The 25,444-nt window shown below is 42.9% G+C and overlaps 1 protein-coding gene across 4 annotated transcripts in view; it reads left to right on the top strand.

Moving 5' to 3' along the window:
• LOC147238631 (adhesion G protein-coupled receptor L3) overlaps positions 1–25,444 on the top strand; it is a 332,737-nt gene that overhangs the window by 154,217 nt on the left and 153,076 nt on the right. For all 4 annotated transcript variants that reach the window (XM_086197913.1, XM_086197912.1, XM_086197911.1 and 1 more), the window contains one exon: positions 10,863–11,076. In XM_086197913.1, the coding sequence (XP_086054039.1) occupies positions 10,863–11,076 (214 nt within the window). The remainder of the gene's footprint in view (positions 1–10,862; positions 11,077–25,444) is intronic.

Genomic DNA, 25,444 nt, shown 5'->3' with positions numbered 1-25,444 from the left:
GAGGGGATTTTTATGGCTCCATACCATCAACCTCAGATAAAAGCGTTATCTCCAGAACACCTTGAGCGAATTACGCATAATTTGTCCGAAATGTACACAGGTACTCAAGTCCAGAGTAAACTGAGGAAAGAATTGGGTGAAACGCGTTCCAGAGGGCTTTTAAAATTGCTGCCATTCCATCGTTTGTTTGTTTGTTTTAAAGAAACCTGCAGCTTTTATTTAATCGTGAGGGGTTGAAATCATAAACGAAGCTCCGTTTCTTTCTTACCAATTACTGGCAACTTTGCCAAACGAATGGGTTGTTTTGGAGGTGCAAGGTTGTCTCTATGTGATATCGTGTCACACGTTACAGCTCCACACCCTCCTCTGCGAAACCATGTGTGGCATGTTTTGTTTGCAAAATCTCACATGGGCTCTTATTTCATGCTCCTTATGCTCGTTATTGGATTGTAAAACGCAAAAGAGAGGCGTCCATATGATTTGATGCCTGAGTGCCACATACGTGTCGCTTCATCCATATTCAGCTCTGATTATCTCAACATGGAAACACCCCCCCCCCCCCCCCATGTCGGGTACCTGTCATTTTGAATGCAACGGGAACTACGATCAAAGGAGTTCATCACAGTCGTGTGTTGTTCGATATAGCATAGCCACCCGAGCTACTTTCAGCCACGATTACATACATGTGGAAAGAGATTACTCCTGAATGTGGGTGGCGGAAAATCTTTTTTTCAATTTTTTTTTTAAACACTCTCATTTCCATCTGCAACAGCGGATTCTTCTCTTCACAACCCAAGGAACGTTTATTCCCTGTTTCTTGAACATAGATTTAGGGCGCTAATTATGTACAGGTAGCTTCGCGTCAAGCTAGCGCGGTGAGCTCTCTGTTCAACATGAGGCAAATGAAGGAACAAGTACCCCCAGGGATTGATGAAAGGGGCTGCTCACGCTGGGGGTCTGGTATAAAATTGTCATCTGTAACTGTTGTAAAGCAACTTGCTGTATTCCCTTGGGAGAATCCCCCCCCCCCCCCACACACACACACACACACCCCTTACCCACCATTCCTTGATGCAGAATATGTTAAAGTGGGCACACACAAATACATGTAAGGAAAAAAGCAAGCCACAAGGGAGGTAACAAAAGAAGTGGGTTGCAGTTAAGCACAGATACAGACAGCCTTTAATCTGCTGATGCCACCTGGCATATCAGATTGCACCACCCTGCGGGTTCTTATATAGGACAACCCCCCCCCCCCCCCACCACCACCACACACACACACACACACACACACACACACACACACACATACAAACACACCTCTTCCCCGCTTCATTTCATCGTTATCTACACTTATTCAAATACCTTTGATTTGTTTTTCAGGGATTTGATAAGTGAAGCATTTCAGATAAAAGACTTCCTTCAGAACTGGGTGCGAAAAATAATTGTTTTGGCCACTACTTGGCCCTAAAATTTCCAAAAATAATCTCTTTGTGAACCAAAAAAAAAAAAAAAGTGCAACAGATCCGTGAAGTTTTAATTTTGTCATCTAACTAATTTCTTGTTCTTCATTATTTAAGTAAACATTACAGCACCGAGCTTTAATTGGTATTAATTCATGCGTTTTGCCCTTCGGATATTGCACTGCGGTGGGCTGTGAGGAGTACGGGGAGAAAACCGGTTCAGTTTCTATTTCTGGATGTGTTCAACCACAGCGGGCAAATTACTACAATGTAATTCGTCGAGTTGTTGCAAAGATACTTTTGATTAAATAGCAAGCAAACAAGTTCATACGAGCACAGTGAGGGAGTGTCCTTTTAGTCTTCTCATGGTAGGAAATTGGAAAAACGGGCGCCTCACTTGTTCTGCGTCCCAAAACAAAATTGCAAACGTAAGGAAACTTGATCCCAAGCATCAACTACAGCGCTGCTTCATGTCGATAAAGTTGCTTCTTCCAAAAAAAAAAAAAGGTCTTTATTAACTGGCTTTTAGATGTAAAACTGATTAGTTCACCTGTTGGATTTAATTTTACAGCTGATTTAGGGGGAACTCAGTGCTACTTGTTATCACCGCAATCGCCGGACCCAAACATCACATTGTACCACGGCTTATTATCGGCTGCCGTTAACCTGGTGGCAAGTGTGGTGAGGCGGGAGTGAGTCTCCATTTGCTCTGGCTGTTGCACGATTAATACAAGAGTAACAAGTAGAGCCGTGGGATCCATTCAGGCGGCGATGTCGCCTGGTTTCCTATTCATTATCGGAGGATGAATTTTCTAAGTGTTCTGTCATCAGTTTGTGCAGCATCTCATGTGAAAAGGGACCAATGAAGCCTCTTTTTTTTTTTATAATACAAATAAAATAATACAGTGGGGGGTTGCCATGGCGATGAATGGGCACTGAAGTGTTCACATTAGTCTGTGATTGCCGAAGAAGAGGAAGAGACAAACACGCATCGGACAGCGTGAGATGGCACGTGCCGCGAGATCGAGACACTGAAGTATCATACTGATGAGTTAACAAGGAAGAAAAAAAAAAGGGTAAGAAGTGAATAATTATCAATCTGCTCTACTGGAATTGATGCTTTTATTTGTCAGTTTTTTTTTCCTGACTTCACGCTAGTTTTACTTTCTTCTACTCATAAAGTATTTTCTCACACAAGGGGTTCATATTTAACTGACCGTATCAGAGCCTCCTGATCTCAGGAGTTTAGTTTAGGTTTTTGTTTTGTCTGTTTTTTTAAATCAAGCAGATCAGAAAACCACACGAGCTGATGAGAGCGAGCGCCGCGGGACGCAGCTGTACAGAGAAAAATCGGAAATAAGCTCACGAAAATGGAAAACGTGGAAAGGTGGCGAAACAGAGAAACAGGGGCGACGTCTCTATGTCTGGGTTTTGAAACACTGACGTGAAAATTTCACAAATAATTCTCGCGCTGAATTTATCAATGATTTGTTTGATACCAGACAGTCCAACCTCCTTGCTTTCTTTTTGCCTCCTCGTGAGTTTGGGGTGAATGTTTGCGCGTTTTCTTGGAGATTGAGAACTGTGCTTTTCTAATTTCAACTTCTTTTTTTTTTTTTATAAAAGAAAACAGAAGGTTTATTTCCAAAACAAAACAACAACAAAAAATCAGAAACTTTTTCAATGCAATCAAGATGCGCGATGTTATAGACAGTAGAGATGCGACGGAAAGCATAATTACTTGAAACACCTTGTACAACTATCCTTAAATGTTAGCTTTGTGAAGCTCAACCTTTCAGATTAGGTTTGGCACCCACACCAGATGTGAAGAAATTAGCTTCCCCCATAACGTAATACCAATCCGTAAGGACTGAAACCGCTCCTTCAGGGTGTTTCTTTTTAAATGTTAGCGTGTTCTGTTTTTTTCCCACATTGATTCCTTGGCCCCTGTAATTCAATTTTTCCCTTGTCTGAACACTCAACAACTTCCGTTTCCTAAGAGATTCCGATTAACAAGGTTGCTCTGCAGTTTGTCTGAGCTCCCGAAGCTAATTTTAGCAAAGCCCTCGCCTCCAGTGTGCTGTTAGGAAATTCCATCTGATGATGAGTGGAAAAGGAAGAGTGAGGAAAAGACCTCCTCCCCTCTCACTATTCTCAAGAATCTGCCTGTTGTTTCTTTTCTTTGACCTCAATTACGAGCGGGGCATGTGTTACTATGGGGCCTTGTTGAGTCACGCCTGCTCTGGGAATGAAGCTATGTTGGTGGTGGTGTGTATCTCCTGTATTTGTGTGTGTGTGTGTGTGTGTGTGTAACAGGGATTGTGCTCATTTTAGCCCAGGAGCCACTGTACTGTAGGTGGGGGCCAAGGTGCATTAGTCTTGGCTGAGATGTTCCCCTGAGTGATGCTGCTACATGTTGTTGGGATACAGGGAGGAAGGAGAGTGAGAGAGAGAAGGAGGAGGAGGAGGCGGCGGCAATGAAATAGCAGAACGATGTCAGACATGATGGGAGCTGAACAAAGCCCAGCTCGCTGTCAGGAGCCGTTACCAAAAGCTGCCGGCTCACCTCTGGCTCGGCCCTTCTGACAAAACCGTGATAGAAGGCAAGACAAATACATCTGGTGTGTTTGGACGGAGGAGAGAAATGTTGGGAGGCCGCAGATGTTTGCTCAGAATTGAGACCGAGGGGCGGCCAATAACAGGATGTATATTTGAAAGGTACATGATGAATATAAACTGGTCAAAGATAGGATTTCTTTGTTGGAATCCATATTATTCCTGACGAGTGACCACACGTGTTAAAAAATACATACTCTAAGATTTGTTTTTTTTAACGTGTTATACAAGTAGCAATTTCAATTTAAGGACCTTGACTCAGCGTGTGTGTGTGTGTGTTTGTGCGCGTCGTGGCTTTGTCGATAACGGGCTGTGTGTGGGGTTGCGCCGCCGTCTCGACGACGTTTCTCTGCACGGCGACTCAGTCGACCAAGTTTGGATTACAAAAGCCGGCGAAAACCTGCGCCCGTGGTCCACTCTGTGTGAAAGGTGGGCCACCTGGGTGGAAACCTTGAAAAAACAAAAAAAGTGCATTCATTAGAAATAAATACAATGATAAGTGAGCTAAGTGGCGCTTAAGGAAACGATGACGCACATGAAATAAATAGCAGCTGGTTGTTCCAGAGCGGTTAGCAAGTTCAGTTTCGGCCTGTATTATGTACGGCTTCACGCTTATTATATTGTCATAAACACTAATATTGTGATATCACTTGCAATTTCTTTACAAAATTATTCTCCGTTTCATTGAAAAAAAAAAATTGTTAAAATTCGATTTTTATTTCACCCGCTGGATTTTTGCCAAAGATATTTTTGGGATTGGTTGGTGGGACGTGTCTGCTGCGCTACGATGTTTAATAACCTTGAACAAAGATTGCCCCTTCCTGCTATTTTAAAATTAAAATCGTATTAATTATGCAGCCTTAATTGTAGGCCGTTTGATTAAAAAAAAAAAAATGTTGGGACACCATTTAATTTTCAAATCAATTTAAGAGCCCTGGCTTATTTACTCTTTAATAAGATTTTTTTTTTTTATCTGATTACTCAGTTAATTGATGAAATAATAAGTAAAATACTAAAATAATCAGTAACTGCAGCTGATTTAGATAAGCTGGTGCGGAGCTAAAGTTATGCAGATTTTTTGGGGGGTAATTCATGTATTTTTTTTTAAGATAAGTCCTTGATAGGATACTTGAGCCCCCCATGTCACTGCACTTAATGGATTGAAATAGTAATTAATTAAATGAAAGTGCTGGCTGGATAGAAAGAACGCGTCACCCCTCTGTTCTCATTATGTGCATCAAGCCCTTATGAGGTGACGGCGAGGTACCTGTATGTGTTCCTTGTGTGTATGCTAGCATGAGGTTCCTGTCTACTGGGACTCTCTGTCACTGAGAGAAGGAAGCTGCTGCGCTCTGCGGCTTTTTGCCTCCGACTTTCACCACATTGTTTTAGCGGAAGAAAACAAAACAACAACAAAAAAAACGATGTCATTTTCATAAGATAAACCAAAAAATAAAACAGACACATGCAGGGTGTATCTCCGTTAACGTTGTGGAGCTAAAACCCGTCAGGCATCGTGGGTAGTTTGACTTGCACTTACACACACACACACACACACACACACACACACACACACAAAAAGAGAACATCCCACCTTCACTCTTTGCTGGAATTTGCCAAGCATGTTGCCAATTAATGTGCTTAAAGTGTGTGTCAGGAAATGCAGGGAGAAGCCAAAGAAATGGGTTCCTGGGTTTGGCGCGCTGAATTGATACCTGGCCCCTGTCACGATGAGTAACGCTAATTGAGCCGAGCAACGTCGACGGTCAACGTGTCAAAAGCCGTCGAGTCGACTTGAGAAGTTGGTCACGATCCCACAAATCCATCTCGGCGGAGGTGCTGTCTGCTGTGTAGCCGCGCGTTCTAATGGAAGTGTGTTATTTAGCCTGGTTGTTGTGGTCGGACGAACCCCACGTGTCCAAATTCTTCTCGTGCAGTGTTGTTTTATTGACGCGCGATCAGCAGAGTTCAGCTCCTGGATCATTTGGCACACAATGGAAAAGCCTGAGAGATTTTCTTGTTGCCTTTAGGCTACATGTAAACAAAATTTACTTGAGAGAACAATTTGCTTGAACCGCTTTTCACTTCGGGATAAATAATCCCTCATGTATTATTGAAAACACTTGCCAGTTTGATGTTGAAGGTTGTTTGTGTGTGTGTGTGTGTGTGTGTGTAAAATGTCATTTATTGCAAACCAGGAAGTGGGTGTGACAGGCTTCCATTGGTTTAATCAAATAATAGTATCCAGATTCATGCACTAATTAATCATTAGGTCTGGGGGGGCGGGGCAGGTGTGGGGGGGTGGGGGGTGATGGGGATGGGGGGCATCCAGCCATTCTCTGTGAAGAAAAGAGACATTAGATGTGTTGAATCAGCTCCCTCACAGTCTCTTCCTCTCTCTTCCATTCATCTTACATTAAGTCAATGAAGTCACAGTTCATTTGAATGCACCCCCCAACCCCGCCCACATACACACATACACACTTACACGCACATACACATAGCTTGTAGCTTCTGTCTCAGGCAGAAAAGAAAAAAAAAAGAAGCCTCACATAAAAATATCGAAAGATTTGTTTTTCTCAACTGGATGTTTGCATATCACACACACACACACACACACACACACACACACACACACACACACACACACACACACACACACACACACACACGCACGCTCCATTTGAAGCCTGAAAGGATCCACAACCATGTTTCTCTTGTTGAAATCTGTCCACAACATCTGTTTGTCCGAGTGACGGCAGCTCATTCAGACAAGCTCATTCAGTGCGGCGGTTGACCTTAACTCCTTCGTCCTGACACAACTTCTCGGGAGATGAAATGAAACACAACCTCCCCACCACCCACCACCCCCAAGGCCCCTGCTTTGTTCCTAATGATGACTTTTAAATGTCATTGTTACTGGGCTCCATCTGCACCTCCACGCCTGCTGGTTCGGAGAAGGTAATCGCTCTAAGCTCCCTGTCGCTATCACCCATGAATGAGCTCGGATTTTACTTTTAAACAGCTGAAATTTCTACAAAATACCCACAATCACAAGTCCCCCTCGGAGGGATGTTAAAAAGCTCTGCAGGGGTGGGGAGTGGTGGTGATTTTGGGGGGGGGGGAGGCACGACATTTTCCAAATGACCATAATTCTGTCTGACCTTTCTATTGCCCTTTTTTTGGTGAGTAATTGCATTTTTAGGCATTCATTTGTGACTTATGTCACTGGTAAGCATAACAATTAAAAAACGCTGCACTGCAGTGTGCAAGTAATATCCAATGTGACCCCTACACTTTAGTTTCCCCCAAACTACCACTCTTTTTTTTCTTCTTCTCTTTATTCAGCAATGCACTTGTCAGAGGAATTATCCAGGGAGAAACTGCAATGAAGAAAAAGAGATTTGCTGCATATAAATACTCCTCTGAAGTATTAGCTGGTTGGGTGGGGGGTGATGGTGGTGGTGGGTGGGGGGGGGGTGAAGAGAATAGAACACTAGGACATAGATAAGAGGATGGACTTTAAATAAGACTATTCGGGGTTTCAATAGCCGTGTCAAATGTGTGTGCAGGTAGAACGGAGATACCCGAGGAATATGAGCCCTATCAATCACCGCCTCTGGGCGCAAATGTAATTACAGTACAGTTGTTGACTAACCGGGTAATCCGAGACTTTACCGGCGTACCTTTTTCTTGCTTACATTAGGGGATTGCTGTTATCTGATTGGTTTTGTTTTTTGTTTTTCCTAATGTTTCTTTAGGGGAACATGAATCGAGCGCTTGCTTTTACAAGGTTTCACTGCTGAAGAGAATAAGTCTGAGCCTATTGATTTAAGAGCGTATCATGGAGATCTCCTCAGTCAAGATTTATCCGATGATAGTTCTCTGATAATGGTTCGTTAAAGCTTCATTTGTGTTCAGTAAGCACTACTTAAGCATAATTAACCGTATACTAATGCTCTTTTTCATGCCTTCTGTAAAGTAGCGAACGTGCGTCCTTTCTTGTAATATTACATCCAAACCCCCACCACAACCAACCCTGGCTTTACATCCATTTTAGCTGCAATAAATGATTGCAAAACTGTAAAAGAGTTCCTTTGAATGAGGGCTGGGTGTACAGAACAAAGGCAAACCAAAAGTTGCAATGATGTAACTTTATTGTCTTTTTCTTCACATCAAGCAAACACCGTGCAGCGTAAGCAGACTCTCATGCCATATATGGGCAGAGTTCTTGGCAGCGTTCAACCTCACTCGCCACCGTCATTGAAGAAACTCCCTCAAACTCCGTAGCCAGAGCCGTTTTTGTTCCCGGATCAAACCAACTCTCCCTATTGAAGGACTGACACACAAAGTCACCTACAACCCAAGTGACCTTAATCCAAGAAAAACATTTCAAAACGTCGAGTATATCATCAATACGTACAAGGTAAGTATTCTCCATGTTTTTTAGGGAATAGAACTCTTTTATTTAGGAACTCAACCCCTAAACAAACTCCCCTGTCAAAATGGTGGGTTCCAATTACCCTCCCCTCACTATAAAAGGAGCCCTGCTGTCAGGTGTTACTCTTTCAAGAGGATCAGACCAGTACAGGAGGTCAGTCTGTAAACCTAAAAGTACGGTAATGAGTAGAATGACGACAAATACATCAGATGGTCCGAAAATAATCAATGTATTCAGGAAAAACAAAACATCACCCGAACACGCGTGGCTTGAAATGTACAAGTGGGAATGGCGGTCTCTGGCTTTACCACAAAAAAACCCATTGGTTAACTGTTAATTCATGGCATAACGAACAGTTAACTGAGCAGTAATTATCCGTTATTAGCGCATATTTGGTTTGTCAGCCGTAGATTTTAAAACGCATGAAATTTTGAGAATAATTAAGTGATTTTTCAACCTTTGCCCCATTTGTGTACTTTTTTTTTTCCCTGGAAATTGATAGGGATCAAAATTATCTTCGTTTTCCCGTGACTGAGCGAGAGCAACACGACTGGCTGTTGCACGTGGCGTGTTTTCAGATGCTGACATCAGGAAGACGTATCAGTGTGAGATTCAGAGTTGAACATTTGGTGACGTAGAGGGACGGCCACAAACAGTTAATTTCCAAAGTCGATTATTTTGGAGATGTGTATTTCCTCCCACTGTGGAATGAAACGCACATGATGAGCCATGTAATCGTGAGCCAAGAGGAGCCATGTGCAGGACGTTGGGACATTAATGTCCGCGTTTCTGATGACAAAACTGGGTCTTGTTTTCAAGATGTTGGGACATTCGCAGCCGTGTTTCCGGTGACAAATCCGCGTGTTATTCGGGAGACATCAGGACGTTTTCAGCCGTCGTTCTGAGCAGTTGTTCTGGCGACAAAACAAGACGTTCTTTCATGTATCCAAAATAAACCATCAATCATTTTGACCCAAAAACCTAGGAAAACAGGTTGAAAGATAGCAGGCATTTGTTCTTGTTTTCGTGTCGCTCTGAAGGAAAAGAGAATTGTCATGAAGGCTTGAGGATCAATAAACAACTACAGATTGCCCCCTTTCACTTTCGAGTCAGTTACACTTCTGTCATTCATCTAAGTGCTCCTGCCCAAGTCAACCTGTTATCCCTTTCCTCCACCTTTGTCACTCTCAACAAAGTTTGATGTGATCCAGGCCAGAACTTTTCAGGAGGCGGATTTAAACAGGCCCCTTAAGAGGAGGATAATTGATGGCTTTCATCACCAAAGTGAATGCAATTATTCCGATCCGGGATGTGATGTTTCAGTGGCAAGCGTACTTTTTATGTTGCGGGTTTGAATGATTAACGAGACAAAATGAAATGACATGATAATGAGGGGCTTCGTTTGCTGTTGCACAACAAACCTCACCTCACAACATGCCTTTTGTTCTTTGCTAGTTTTTGTTGTTGTTGTTGTTTTGTTTTTCTTTCATTTCAGGGGAAAAGCAAGTTTTTGACCTTTTGAAAAAAAAAAAAAGATGTTAGGTGCGATCACCGAGCCCTATTTTCAGATGCGGATACATTCGTTCTGGTCCTCTGTGTCCATCAGTCCTCCTTGTTGAATTTCTGTGCTGCACGGCGTCCAGCAGCGGCTCTCAGTCGTCTGGAAGGATGTTTATGAAAATCTAGAACTGTCAGAGTCACATCGGCCAATGTTTACCTTTCGGGCTCATTTTTCCTTATTGCCGTAAACACAGAACTACTCCAGCCTGTTGTGCACATGCTCGGTCGTGCGTGAGTGTGAGCCTCCACAGATGCGAGACAAAGGAGAGCGAGCACCGGCTGGTCCTTTTTGGCTCTACAGTAAACAGACCAAATAGCCCCTCTTTTTTTTTTTTTCTTTTTTTTTTGGCTCGAGTGAGAGCACCCTTTTGCCTTCTGCAAGCAAGAGGCCAATTGATTCCAGTCTGGAGGGATATTGTGATAATTTGCATGACATTCATTCTGCTGTGTTTTCTTTGTGTCTTCCCAAATTTTCTCAATGAATGTAACAAGTGTGCCAAGTGTGTATCCGTACGTTTGATCGGTGGCAATCTTGCCCTCCACAACTCCTGGCCTCCCAGGAGCCATTGTAGTATTGCTTATCCTCCCACTCTAAAGAAGCAGCCTCCTGCATGCCCAAGCTTCCTCAACCAGGGTGGATAGCCTCTCCTCAGAGTGTCAGACCTTTTGATTGAAGGTCTTCCCATTTGTTCTTTTCCCCGTAGGAATACAGGTTCTCCTTCAAACCGCAAAGCGCAGATAGAGACGGAATCACAAAAGAACTGTTTGTTTTTCCTCCTCAGCCTTCAGTAGAGCACCTATCCCCATGGCGGTGGTGAGGAGGGAGCTGTCGTGCGAGAGTTACCCCATCGAGCTGCGCTGCCCGGGTACCGACGTCATCATGATCGAGAGCGCCAACTACGGCCGCACAGACGACAAGATCTGTGATGCCGACCCGGCTCAAATGGAGAACACGCGGTGTTACCTGCCGGACGCGTACAAGATCATGTCTCAAAGGTAAGGACGGCTTTTTACTGATTATTTTTTGACAGATTTGGATCATTTCCAAGTGCAGACACAATTATTGTAGCGTGAAACATCATTCAGAAAGGTTTTGTCTGTGTGAGGGCGTAACGATGGCCGAACACAATTCCGTACATCTCTGAAATTCTTCTAGATGTCAGACAATCTCGCTGGAGCAGGTGATCCTTCCCCACGCCCCCCATACACCGCATTGAACAACACCCAACGAAGCTGAAAACAGACTTTGAAATGTCATACGGTTTAAAAATTGGGCCTGAAATGGACTCAAATTGATGCGATTCTTTCTACACATTCCTTCTCCTGTCTTTGAGGTCAGACCTCTCTTATGTACTCAAAGGATGGATTTTATGGAAATACCTTGTCAGCATTCACGCTTTTTCACCTTCTTTAGTTTTAGTTCTACATTGGAAGGACACCTTTGATAGCCTACTTTATACGAATGGATGTTTTGGCATTATCAAACAATCGGTCTTGGCTTTTGAGCCAAGTACAATACAGTGGAGACAATCAGCTGTGAGAAAGCAGCTGATTGTAAGAAGAGGTAGCTTGAAACATGTCAAATAATTGACGTACCCTGTAGCTCCCTTGTTCTCCTGCCACCCACTCAAAAATCCCTGCAGGTATTAATCAATGGGTCCGAAATCCTGTCAACAACACAAAACTAGCATGAAGAACCAGGGAAAAGGATATTTCTCTGTGTTGCCGGGAGTATTTCAATGGCCCTAGAAGTTGAAAACAACCAGATTCAGCACCAGTATACACTTTTGTCTGGGAAGGGGAAGTTGCAAAGTGGATGAAGTCGTGACGGGAGGAGAGGATTCGAGGCTATTTGTGGCTCCAGCGACCAAGCTACATATTAGCATGCCGAGGTTAGCGCAACAACAACAAAAAAAATGCCGCCCCCAACTGTTTGTTTTTTTAATTTTATTTTCTGGCTGTCAGAGTTGTTGCTAGGCACCTGTGGCTAAGTTCATTAGGGTTAAAAAGAAAACAAGAACACAACAGAAACAGGCAATTTGAGGAAGAGACAGAGAGAGTCTTCAAAGGCTTGTGATAAGACAGAGGTTAAAGCCGAGTCACAAAAGTTTGACTTGATAGATTTGTATCTTTTTTTCTTTTTTCTTTTTTCAAGATACGTGTGATTTCGGTGAAGATTATGAGATAAAATGATGCGTGGAAGGATGAGAACCAAAACAAAAAACAAAAAAATCACATCTTGACATATGTTTTAATTCATTTTCAGTCGCGCTCCTTCGATAAATGCAAAGAATTCACCTTGCGGTCTTGGACCAACATTGTAACCACAATTTTAATCAAGTTATACTCGATCAGTAGAGAAGAATGTCTCTTTCCGTTGTTTTTTTGAAGAACTGTGAGTGAGACATGTCCTGAGAGATATACAGCATTTGTTATCTGTTTGGGTTTAAAAATAAACACATAATTGCTGTCTAGTTTCAGATTCAGAGGAGATGAACTTGCATTTCACAGGTCTGCATCAATCTGAGCCCCGCCAGTTCATATATTTGTTGTGTTTCTGGACTGAGATTTCATTTTAATTATCATATTATATGTCAGACAATTTCTATGACACAGCATCTTTTCCGTAGTAGAATTACTCCAACTCGGCTTGTTGGTGTAGCCAATTATAATCGCAGTGTGCAGCGCTAAACCCGGGATGTCGCGAGGGTGCCCTTCCAAAAATAATCGCAAGGTTGAACCACATTCTACATGGGAAACTGCACATATCTGTATAACAACGATTAAATGAAATAACACAACAGACGCACCTTAATACATGATCCAAATCTTTGTTGCCATGTTCATCGTGCAGGTTGCTATTAGCTAGCTGGCTGGGAATTTGCTGCTGTTTAGCGCAGCGAGGGGGACTTTCAAAGCGACGGCACACGAAAGCAAACGGGGAAAAGAATTCCAACTTAAATCATCACCCAGCGGTAATTAGACATGTTCTGATAAAGATTGCGTTCCTTTTTTCTTTTGACATATTTGGTCGCAAGCATTGACCACCTTTGATTTTGATTTTTTCTTACGATATTCAGAGAAACGGGATTGCTTCTCAGGTCAGTCCAACTCGAATGGCCTTTGTTTCCGCCCTCTTTTGGCTACATCGTATCCACTGATAATGAGATATGTTGATCTCTTGCACACTAATATATTGGATATGAACACAATTTTTTTTTAACTTTAAACTCGGATGAAGCAAATGCAAAGGGTGTAAATGCCAGAAATAAGTTAAAATGTTGCCAAATGAAAGGTATAATCTGATTATGTTCATTCAATTTTAATTCTCGACTTATTGTAGATCAACTTGTCGAGGTGTAATAATCTGAGCATTACCTTAATCTGGTGCAAACCTGATTAGCATGTTTGTTTATGCACTGATAGCATCCTGTGGGACCCTGCCCTTTTCTTTTCCTCTCGCTTGTGTACCACCTGCCTGTCCTGCTGGCAGCAGTTAAGTCGTGGTGACTGGCAAGCAGGGTTGTTAGCATTCACACCCCGTCTGAAGATGAGCCTCGCCGCCGCCACCGTCGCAGCCGCCGCCGCCGCTGCTGGCTTAGTCTGTGTGCCAAGCTCGCATCCATCACCAGCAAACACCCAGCCATGTCACCAGCCCGCGCGAGCTGTCAATACACATTTCGGCAGCTCATCCCCGAGCCCTCCATGCGCACCCCCACCCCAGCCATTATGAGAGGTGCTCCGCTGGTATCAAGCTATCTAATCCATGTGCTGCCTGTTCCTGTTCGGCCCAATTATAAAAGGTGTATACTGGGCTACTTCAGCGAGAGGCCCGGTTCCATTACAGTGCTTTAAATGAGAGTTAATAGCATGCTGAATCCGAGCGATAGCTCGCCACTGAGCGTGTGAGTGCTCTCATGCATCTCAAAATGCTGGTTGTCTCGTACCACGCTGTGACATGGAGCGAAATGAATGACGGTCTTTCATCGCCTGCTTTTCTGCTGGAAACATCTCCATCTCATCCTCTGGATAAATATGTCACCTATAGGTGGTGCCTTGCTGAAAGCTGCATGCAAGCTAATTACACTTCCAGTGATTCATTCAACTTTGTGATTTTTTTTTCCCCCCCACAACTACTTAGGGTTCCTTTTGAGCTTATCAGGCATCTTTCCAGCATATGTTTAGGTCTATATTTGGGGGGGGGGGGGCACTAGATCTGGTCAGTTGTGCTATACAATAACACTGACCTCTTTTCTCATCACATCCCTGGTGTCTCTTGCTTCCCTATTTTTGTGTTGCCCTCTTCCTTTCCCCCAAGGCGGCGTGGCCTTCACGGCCAGTAATTACAGGCTATATCAAAGCTATATATCACCTCATATCTCGGTAGATTTCTGGAGGCACCGTAAGGGACAGCTGATAGCATTGTGGCTGAGCTCACACTTGACCCCTGAAGGAGATACGCAGGTCAGGAAGGCGCAAACTCGATACACACACACACACACACACACACACACACACACACACACACACATTCTCGTCTTTTATTTTTCCTCTTCATTCTCTAGGATTCGTTTTAGGGGCGTGTCATCACACGAAACATTTCAGAAACTAGTATTCTCTGCACTAGTTGTGTGTGTGAGGGGGGGAAACCCAGCTTGATGAGTCTCTTGAGAATGACTATGAAAACTATGAGCACACCCTGTAATTTGAACCCGCAGGCCTTGTTGACAACCTTCCTGTTAATGACTGAAAACAAAATGCTTCCAGGCCATTATTTACTTCACCACTCTCAGGAAAGGAATGCGTAAGACAAATGACTCGTCTCCCGTCGGATGAAAGCGTGCGCTGAGAGAAGGACAGGAATGATTGAGGGATAAGGATCAGAAAGCAGATGGGAGGATCCTTTCTCCTTTGCCGATGATCCTTCCCATACGTTCCAGTTCTCATTATCCTTGGCTTTTGACCTTATTTCTGAGATGAAGGATTTGATGAGATATTTGTTTTAGCAGGAGAGCGGGATTAACTGACGAATCCCCTTCGCCCCCCCCCCCCCCCCACCACCATCTCCATTTAAATCCTCCGCTATCTCGAGCCAAAGATGACAAATTTCCAAAGGTATGAAGAACATTAAAAAGTCACTCAAAGGTGAGGAATCGAATTCCTTCTTTTCCCATCATTTCCCCCCCAAAATAATACAGTTGTTCCTGATTTCAAATGATCTTAAAGTACGTAAAAATATCGATGGAACTGAAAAAATAAACCAGAATAAAAGTACAAACTCCTGTTCCTCATTCATTTGTTTTGCCTCTCATCAAATTGGAGTAATAATTGATTGCGTAAATGTGGAAATATTTACACAAAGCACAAACATTAGAAGTGAAGCACCAACAAACATGTCCTCACTCGCCCTCGGCTCTTTGGGTGATTAGATGCATAGGAGTGCCCGACCATCTGGCTCATATTCTCCCTCAAAATCCCTCGTCTTAGTTTTGTTTTTGAGATTTGGAACACCTTACCTTGGAGTGTCTTTAAAAATAGTTATGGGAAAATACACTTTACTTGCCAAGGGTTGGTGAGACGATAAAGCTGCAGTGCTGAAGCAACAGCATCGTAACCCGGCTCGTAACCTTAAGTGAGACCACAAAGTGTGCTTTTTTTTTTTTTTTTTCCCCTTTTATATCTTACTCTCCTATATTTGTGGACATTAAAATTAACAGGATATGACTTATTACAGGTGTGTTTAAGTTTGTCGTTTTTAGTAATTTCCCCAAAAACGATATGTTAAAATGAAAGGCGGCGTTAGAGTTATGATTCGTGTCACCAGTCGAGGACGCCAGTTTGTATCTGATGTGGAGCAGCAAGTTATCATGGGGTTAATTTGGACAGCGCGCTGGCGGTTTGATGACCTGTGGACAAAGCCAGGCTTTTTATTTCCCCTTCTGATCTCTTCATAATATCGGCATATACTTCATATTTTAAGCCAAATTAACCACTGCTTCCTTTAAATGATGATGTGCATTTCCCATTTTTATTCATTTAATTATGACGCTGCCATAAACAAAACATGACCCTTTTGATGTGTATTTTATACAGAATACATCTATAGAGCCGCAGTATCCACACTTTAACTATAAGTTAAGAGGCTACAGTAATTTTTTTTAGTTAGCTACAGTCAAGTTTTTAAATACTTGTGTGTGTGTGTGTGTGTGTGTGTTTGTGTGTGTGTGTGTGTGTAACATTTGAGTAGGCAGTAGCATTTAGCTCACTTGTAGCCTTTTAGCTTGTTTTGTTAGCATGGTGTCAAACCGAACTCCCCTGCAAAAAGACAGTTTTCTCAGTACAGTGGTCCCTCGCTATAACGCGGTTCACCTTTTGCAGCCTCGCAGTTTTGCGGATTTCTCTTTTGTGCAATTTTTCATGCTTTTTTTTTTTTTTTTACAGCCCATTGTGTTCTGTGTCCTGATTGGCTGTAGACCATTGTCAATCAATCTCCTCCCTGCCGTGTCTCCTGTACAGAACAGAATGCGTTCAGCTTGCCAAACGTACATAAATCTTCGATCGCTAGCAGTGTGACTCTGAAGCGTTGTCCAGCAGGTTTGCAAGTTTTCTCCCCAACAAACCCCACAATGTTGATGAAACGTTCTGCGCCGTCAAAGGCACCTGCGGTAGCACCCAGAAGGCAGAGGAAGATGCAAACCATCGCACAAAAAGTTGGACTTCTGGACATGCTAAAGGAAGGTAGAAGTTACGCGGCTGTAGGGCGCCATTATGGAATAAATAAATCTTGGGTTCGTTACATAAAGAAGGAGGAAAATAACATCAGGACGACAGCAGCAATAAGTTTCAACAAGGATGCAAAAAGGTGTAACTGTCCGCAACAAGACCATCGTTATTGATCGCTGACTACTCCGCGGAATTCTCCGATTGCGGGTTATTTTTAGAACGTAACTCCCGCGATGAACGAGGGACCACCGAAAACTCGAGTTTAACACCCAGTCACAAGTAAACAGAAGGAGGAGCTTTGCAAACACAGAAAACATGGAAGGAAATGAAGCAAGCACGTTCATGGATTTGCGGACCCCTAAATGTACGTCTTTAGTCACTGTGATGAAAAAAGGTGCCGTACGCGAGCTGTTGATGGATTTTTCTGTCACCCGGAAATTTGAATTGTGCCACAAGCATTTTCACAAGACGTCTATGTTGACTAATAATCTTCAAGACATTTCATTTAGCATGATCAGGTTCTATCCAGCGGAGATACATCTGAAGAAATCTATAACACTGATGTACAAAAAGTTGTTCATTGATCATGAAGAAAGCGTTTTCCATTCATCTTTTTTCTTCTGTTTTTTTTTCTTCTCTCTCTCTCTGTTGCTGTTGTTTGTGGATAGGTCTGTGGAGCAGACACAGCAGGGTTTGTTTTTTTTTGTTTGTTTTTTTTTTGTTTTCCGCTGGCGTGATTGGGAGTCTGGAAAGATGGACAGGGCCTGAATTTGAGCTTTGTCATAATCAGACAAAAACTGGGAAAGAAAAACAAGGAACAAACAGAAAAACATTCAACAAACAGAGAGCTTTATTTTCTTTTTCTTCTTTTTTTTCGACAACTGACAGACTTAAGCAAACGGCCTTTTTTGGATTCATTTACTTCTTTAAAGCCGATCTCATTTTTTTAATCGCAGGTGCTTAACAAATCTTAAATATTTAATATAAAGTTATTCATAAGCAAACAGGCACTGACATTAAGAGAGAGGTTATCACGCTGAGCAGATGTGAGAGTAATGCTGTCATTGTTCATGCATGACACCCAAAGCCCTCCCACAAGAGGCCTCCCTTGTTTAAAGTCAAGGTTTACATAAACATTTAACTCCCTGAACAACAGGGATGAACGAATTCAAGACTTTAATGTCACACGTTCAAATATCACACAGGTGCCTCTCGACATGAAAGGCTCTCTTGGACAGATTGTCATAAAATAAAAGGAAATTCTATGGAATGATGTACTGATACTATTACCTTTATGGACTTTTCAATCCCTGCGTATAATAATACCTTGAATCAGTCACGTCACGAAGCTTTTTCTTTATTCATGCATGATTTATCCTGCTCACTCTTGGTCGGAGGCTCTTTTTCCATGATGCAATTACGTGTCGAGCACCTGACAATTACAGAACAAAAACACGGTCAACGAACGCAGCGTGGGAGCTGCTTCCTGTGGTAATAATCTGAACAAATAAAGGTTGGTGGGCGGCTTTGCAGGCGTCGCTCATCTGCAGAAGATCTCAGTCGAAGCTCAGACAGCCATGCAACTTAAAAAAAAAAAACAACATTCTAATTTTTTGGACGACAGCACCTCCATCGCAAAAATGTTTCATTCCCCTGTCTTATTCCTCCTCCCTTCCTGCATTTGCGCAAACCTCTCTTTGATGAGAACCCGTCGCGTTCAATTTCGGCCAATTAGTTGCTGTAAATTTCAAGCGGGCAGTCTTTCCCGGTCAGCGTTTGGGCAGCCTCGGTCTCCGGACGCGGCCGTAAGACACTGCGATGATTAGACAGAAACGGAAGCCAGAAATGGCGAATGGGATGTTGAGGGATACGGGCCTACAGGATTGGTATCTGTCAGGAAAAAGGAGATAAAAGAAGAGCGGATTGACTCGGCCCAAACCAGTGGTTCGAATCAACCGTAACGGCGTCCGTTTCTGGATTCTCAGCTGAATGCCCCATAGACTTTATTATGCCTCTACAAGTCTAGCACATCGCCGGAGAATCAAGAAGTTCTCGCATTTTCAGATCTATATATATATATATATATATATATATATATATTTGTAAATTTTTTAATTCCGAGCCCCCTTCGTATTACCCTTAGGAAGCCTTTAAGTAGTCGTAGGGCCCTTTTGTGTCAAATTTATAGCTGCTGCTGCAGTGGCTCACTAAACATGGGGTTTTATAATGTGTTGGAAAAAAGGAAGTAGGAGGACTTAGTCCATTTGTCAGCTTAGGGGGGTGAGTTTCACTTGGGTGAGTCCAAACAGTAAAGAAAGGGCTAATTCAGACAGGGGCAGGTGGTTAGCCAGAGTGCAGAGAGCCGACCAGGCTTTCTTTCCCTCCATCTGATATTTGCCCTTCTCCGCACTCCATCGTCTTTTATCCCTCTTCTTCTAGTTCTGCTTCTTCCTCGTTTAATTGGCAGGTGGGAGGAGGCGACACACACATTTGATGTCTGCTGCTGCTGCTGCTGCTGCTCCTGCTCCATCTCTTTCTCCTGCCCCGAAGCGCTGAAACTTTTACTCGAAACTTTGATAACTTAGCCGGCTATTCATTGACAACCCCCACCCCCCACCCCCCACCCCCCAGTTGAAAAAACAACATCCTCTCGTGCCAATTCGTGGCTGTTTGACCAATGGCAACTTGACTCTGAAGGTATTCTGTGCAGAGTACTACATTAAAAGAGGATCTGACTGAAAAAGATCATATAGTATTGCAACTGTCTCTACCATTGATTTGTACTTAGTGTACTTTACCTACTTACCTGCCCACTGAAAGGCTTTTCAGTGTCAATTCATAATCTTTCTTTTTTTTTTCCCCGACTTGAAGTGGAAGGTCTATTTTTCAGCCTCGACAGCTTTTGCATTGCTGGACTGGACCACTTTATTAGGTACGCACGTGCAATGTAACACAATCAAATCCAGCAGTTCTACCATCATTTTGTCCTTTTTTTGTTGTTGTCGTTGCTCAAACTCATAAAGCTGATATTGAGTGTTAATCATCAAGGTGCCATATTGAATATCAGACCTCCGACTATAACGCCGTCCGCCTTAACACGACTGCAGACTCGCCCGATTACTTTTGGACGGGCGCTGTTCCTATGACGTGTTGGTTATGGTGTTGATGTCGTGCCAATATCAGAGTTAATAAAAACTTAAATCACACAGTATTGCAGAATTTTGTCAGCGGTTCCGGATAGACGGAGATCAACATGAACACACAGCTTTGATGCGAGGAGAACAGGAACGTCTTTATGAGAAGCGTTGGATTAATTATTGATTCTGAAGTACATCAGCAACCCCTTTTTTAAACAGACTAAAATATCATCAGTTACATCGGCTTCTCAGAAGTCTTTCGCATTTGCAGAGTTGGGTTTCTCCCTGTTCATCTACTTTACACCGTCAAGTTTCCCAGTCGACTCATTTGGAGATTCTCCTGACAATCTAAAACTTCCTTCATCACCGAATCGCTGAACAATCTCAGGACTGTTTGTTCCCACCAGTCTCCTTTTAGTGTCCTCATCCAAAAAAAAAAAAAAAAAAAGCAGGGTTGCCAGGGGCAACAGCTGCATGAGTCATCCTTTGAACTTGTCTGGCGAGACTCGCGTTTTATTCACAATCTCCGAAATGCATTTAAATTGCGGTGTAATGTTATGGGCTGGAATTATGATTGTGTCACTTTTGATTGAATTTTAAAAGAGGCGAGCAGACATTTTTAATTTTTTTCCCCTCCCCCCCTCAACCCCCCTGCCTCCCCCCCACCCCACCCCACCCCCCCCCCCCCCAAAAAAAGAAAAAGCTCTCTTTGGAAAGTCATGTAAAGAGGATTATTACAAGGAATTGTCACTTTACGCATCGCACAAACAGCTTAGACAAACATTTCTTGGCAGCTGTGGTGTTTATTGTTGTGGATCCGAGTCCAAACCTCATGGATCACTTGAGTCAAACAAAGGCAAACATAATACTTTTAATTCGACAACACTTAGTAACTTTGCTCACCCAGTATCTCTTGAAATGACTCTCACGCGGTATTTGTGGCATTTATGCCTCGCCATCCCCCAGACAACACCATTTTTTATTCCGCGTGGCGAGGAGAGCGTGCACTCTGCTCTCCTCTGGGGTTAGCAGGTTTTGTCATTCACCATTCTGTTTTGCAGAGCTGTTTAAAATGCAAACATATGAAAATGCGTGACCTGTAATATAACCGGCCCGGAATATGATGATTTATATATTATAGATATATAACCGCACCTCTTATTTTTGTATCCATCCGCGCCTCCGCACAGATAGAGGGGATGGGTTTCATGTGTTCGATTGATTGGAGCGGTCCGTGAATGCTGTACGTTTCTGCGGCCTCTCAGTCACTCTGTCCTGTTCCAATAAAAGATATTACATTTAACCCTCGCTATCATTCGCAGCAAGACGCCGTGACATCTGCAGCTTTTGTTCCAGCAACCAAATCAGGTATTTAGAGGAAGACGTCCGGATGTTTGAAGCTGGTGTTCCCTGTCAAAAACCAGAGTGTTTCTTGCTAGACTTCAGGATTTTATAGCTGTTTTTTTAGTTTTGGTTTTAGTTTTTTTAATGACAAACCCGTGTGTTTTGAGTGACACGTCGGGACTTTCGTAGCTCTTGTTCGGGCAACAAATCCCGGGTGTTGCTCTTGAGACGTCAGGATAGTTGCGGCTGCAGTTCTGTGACAAAAACGGATGTTTTTAACCGAGACTTAAGGACCTTTTGATTGATTTTAGTCACCAAAACGAGTGTTTCGAGTCAGACGTTTTCAGCTTTTGTTCCGGCAACAAAACCAGGTGTTTTGACGAGACGTCTGGACGTTTTCGGCTGTTGTTGGGACAACAAAACTGGGTGGTTTTAGTGAGCAACATTTGCAACTGTATTTATTTATTTCTATGATTTCCATCACCAAGTGAACCAAACCACATCTTGCTGGACATTCTTAGGACTGCGCAAAAAAAAAAAAAAAAAAAAATGTGCGTACCCTTTTATTCAATATCATATTCATGAAAATACTTTTATTGATGTGGATGGCAGTGTTCCAAGACCAGATGAAGTCATTAGACTGAAGAAGATGCTGCCGTGGGAGTTTTTGTAGAATACCTCAACCCAAATGAGAACATAGTCAGAGAAGGCAATCATCAAGGTCAGACTCGAAGTATTCTCATCAAAATACGACGTAGACGTGCAAACTTCTGAAGTCCTCCTGGAGTTTTCGCATCACTTTTGGAGGGTACGCAGTCGTCAGACTGCTGGGTGATGCAGTTCTAGCTTCCAGGGAGCGTTGCAAAGTTGTACAATGTGCCAAAAAAACAACAACAACAAAAAACACACTAAAACTTATAAAAAATATTACAGAAATGGTTTCAGGTTCCATTCTGGAAAGAAACTCTGACTTGTAATGTAGGAACATAAAGTTGGGTGGGCATCTTCAGTTGTCGCTTGCTTCGGGTTAATCAAAACACGCGGTTACCGTAGCTACAACATCACGGCTACAATCGATGTCAGCCTACAGTAACAACTCCTCCATGAATCAGCTCTGGATGAGTTGCGGTAGTGACCTTCGGTGGTTCTTAGCATCGAAAATAGCTTTGATAAATCAGATTTTCTGTGTTTCCTCTGATTGGATTACTCTTTTTTTTTTTTTTTTTTGGTAACACACAGTTTACCACTGATGCTGTGACACTGAGTCATTTCAAAGGAGAAGTGCAACAGCGTTTTGTTACGCTTTCAAGAGTTTAAAGAGGGCACATTCCTCTAGTTCTCCACCGCTGTTCTACAGCTCCAGCTTGCCAGCATTTGTCATGGATATTTAAAACGTGTGTTCCCTCTGTGTCTTTTTTTTTGTTGTTGTTTTTTTTTTTTTTTTTTGAGTCAGTGTGAAGGCGATTGTTTTTCATTTGGCCCGGTCGGGATTGAACGCTGCTGGAAAATGACACGTCTTGGAGAGTTTAGGCTGCGATGAGGTACTGTAGAAGCACTGGCATGATGGATGGCTCAAACTGCTGAGCTGGGGAAGCCTCCAGCCGTCGCTCGTCCCAGCACTTTCTACCTCTCTTAATCCCGCTATCTCCCCTTCTCTCTCACACTTTCCCTGTCCTCTCAATTACTGTTTGACTCTCAATCCCCTTTGCTCTCCTCCTTTACCACTGTCTCCCTTTTATTTCTTTTTGATGTTTCTCTTTTTCTTTGTCACATCCATTTGTCTCTAATGGGCTGACACTTGGCATGAATGAGCAGCCACAATGCAAAATTTCTGGACGTTGCACTTGAGAGGGCAGCGAAGTGGGGATGGACGTTCACACCAGATGCCCTCTAACTTTGGCGGGAGGAAATCAAGAGACTGAGACAAGGAACGGTTTCATCTCGTTTCCGCTTGTGATTCTCTGACGGCTGCACACAGTTAGCGCCTCACAAAGAAGCTGTTTTATCGCGCCCGCAGTCGATGATCTCGCCTGATTACCTCATTCGATTTTTTGGCGAAGAGCATTTATACAACATCGTTTTCCAAGAGGGGTTTGAGAAATAACATCTTTATAGGAAAAAAAAAAATCACAGTTCATCCGCGAGCCTGCTATCGTTTTTTTTTTGTTTTTTGTTTTTTGAAGTTGCCAGAGTAATTATACTAGAACATTAAAAAATGTTAAGAGATGAAAGTGCTGTGAGCTTCTGGGCCCACCAGCATCTTTAAACAAAAATGGACACCTGGAAACAAGATATACTATCAAGCTTTAAGCTGAAAAACTGATGACACTTCCCAGGAATCAATGTTTAATAGCACAGTTGCATATTTCCCTTTGATCATGGCCAAGCAGCTAAATATTCATGGATTATTACCACTTGGAAGTTGATACATAGCCAGTAATTCCTATGGAAGGACCCAGCAGGAGGTCTGTATCTTGAGAGACAGGTGGGTTTATAACTTTTGGTGTCTGCTGAGGATCTTTCGTCGTCTGACATGACCAGCGATGCTTTTCGCCAGCCGCAGCCCCGTGCCTTGACATGAGATGCCGCTGCGGCCCGGTGGTGTGAGGAACTTTATTCAGGTCAACAGTGGCAACGTCTCGCTTCACGTGATACTTCACCCGCCAATTATCACGCGTTTATAAGTTCCTCACCCCGAGATGTCTGGAGTTCACGAAGAACTTGTTTTTCCTCCTGCGGCGCTTTTTGGTTAATCCACAATTCGATAAAAAAAGAAAGAAATACGAGCTACATGCATGCTGGAAACTAATACAGACCAAAGATTATCCACAGTCAATGCATCGTTCAGTGGAGTTCAAGTCTTCTTTATCCAGTCGTACGCTCACGACTCCAGAAAGCCTTTGGTTTGAGCTAAAAAAACAACAACCACCGAACTAAAACACTTCCAGTCCTAAACTCTACGACATGAGCGCGACCAGCTGGAGCATTCATTTGGAACCCTGCCTCACAGCTTGTTCATTGGCCACACGTATGTTTTGTCTGTCTGTTTCTCTCTCTCTTTTTTTCCCCCATTTTACATTTCGCTCGTTCGTTCCGGAGACAGATTGTGAATCTGCTGTTTGCCCTTTTCACCGGAGTTCCAATTTATGGCCTAATTTGCTGTTCAGTTTTTCAAATCGTCATGGTGATGGTCAGGATGCTGTGTAAACTGTATGCTAATTGTTGCCTGAAAAAAAAAACACGACAACAAAAAAACAAAAACCTGATTGTTATGGAGAGAATTTTATATCACCGTTTATATTGGAATTGCAAAAACAAAAAAGTACCCTGAAATATCACGATACACATCCCACTCGATCAGATCAAGTTATTTCCATGCGTGATACATTTCGGTTTGATTTAACCGAGGTCAAAGGTCGAGACTTGAAGGTTTTTGTTTTCAAGTCATATCACTCCTGATTTTTTATTTATTTTTTCGTGGGATTGAAGTCCATTTTCCAAGCTTGCAGCTCAGCCCACACCATGATATGAAAGCCTTTTTTTTTTTTTTTTTTTTACAGTTTGTTTTTTTGATTTCGAAATATCAGAAATGTCCCTTTAAAATCTTTTACTTTGAGAATACAGCTTTTGTCATCTTCGCTTGTTTTAGCCTCCAACATTCTCAGCTCCAGCAGCGAAAAAAATCACAAGAAAGTCTAATTTTAGGATGAAAAATACAGAATAATGGGGGGGGGGGGGGAGATGAAAGACAAAGCCGTAGTCACGTCAGTTATCATTGTTCTGCTAAAAGCTCTGTTTTCCATCCAGCTATCATTCACCACACTCTGGAAGCCATTTTGGAAACCATAGCCATTGTGCGAAAGACCCGTATTTTAGCCCGGACGGAGGTGTTCATGAATTTGCCTGGCATCGCCTCTCAGTAGAAACACTCCTCTCTCTCTAGGGTTTCATCTGCGTCTGGAGTGTCCTCTCCCTGTAGCCACATTCTAGCTTGTGAAAGCTAATTATGCCAGGCTATTTTCTGACTGGGGAGGCATGTCAATATTCCACAGCAGGAGAGCTCTCACTCACCCTTTCGCTGCATTCTTATTCATGAGTCTTTATTCTGTCAATGGCCTACTCAGCCACTGGACCGTGGTTGTTCCTTACCATGGTGTGCT

This window comes from Aulostomus chinensis, chromosome 24 (genome assembly GCF_037954235.1).
Source record: "Aulostomus chinensis isolate RoL2024-O1b breed Wild chromosome 24, RoL_Achi_v1.0, whole genome shotgun sequence".
NCBI lineage: Eukaryota > Metazoa > Chordata > Actinopteri > Syngnathiformes > Aulostomidae > Aulostomus > Aulostomus chinensis.
The sequence above is the reverse complement of the archived record's forward strand: the minus strand, read 5'-3'. Positions and strand labels throughout refer to the sequence as shown.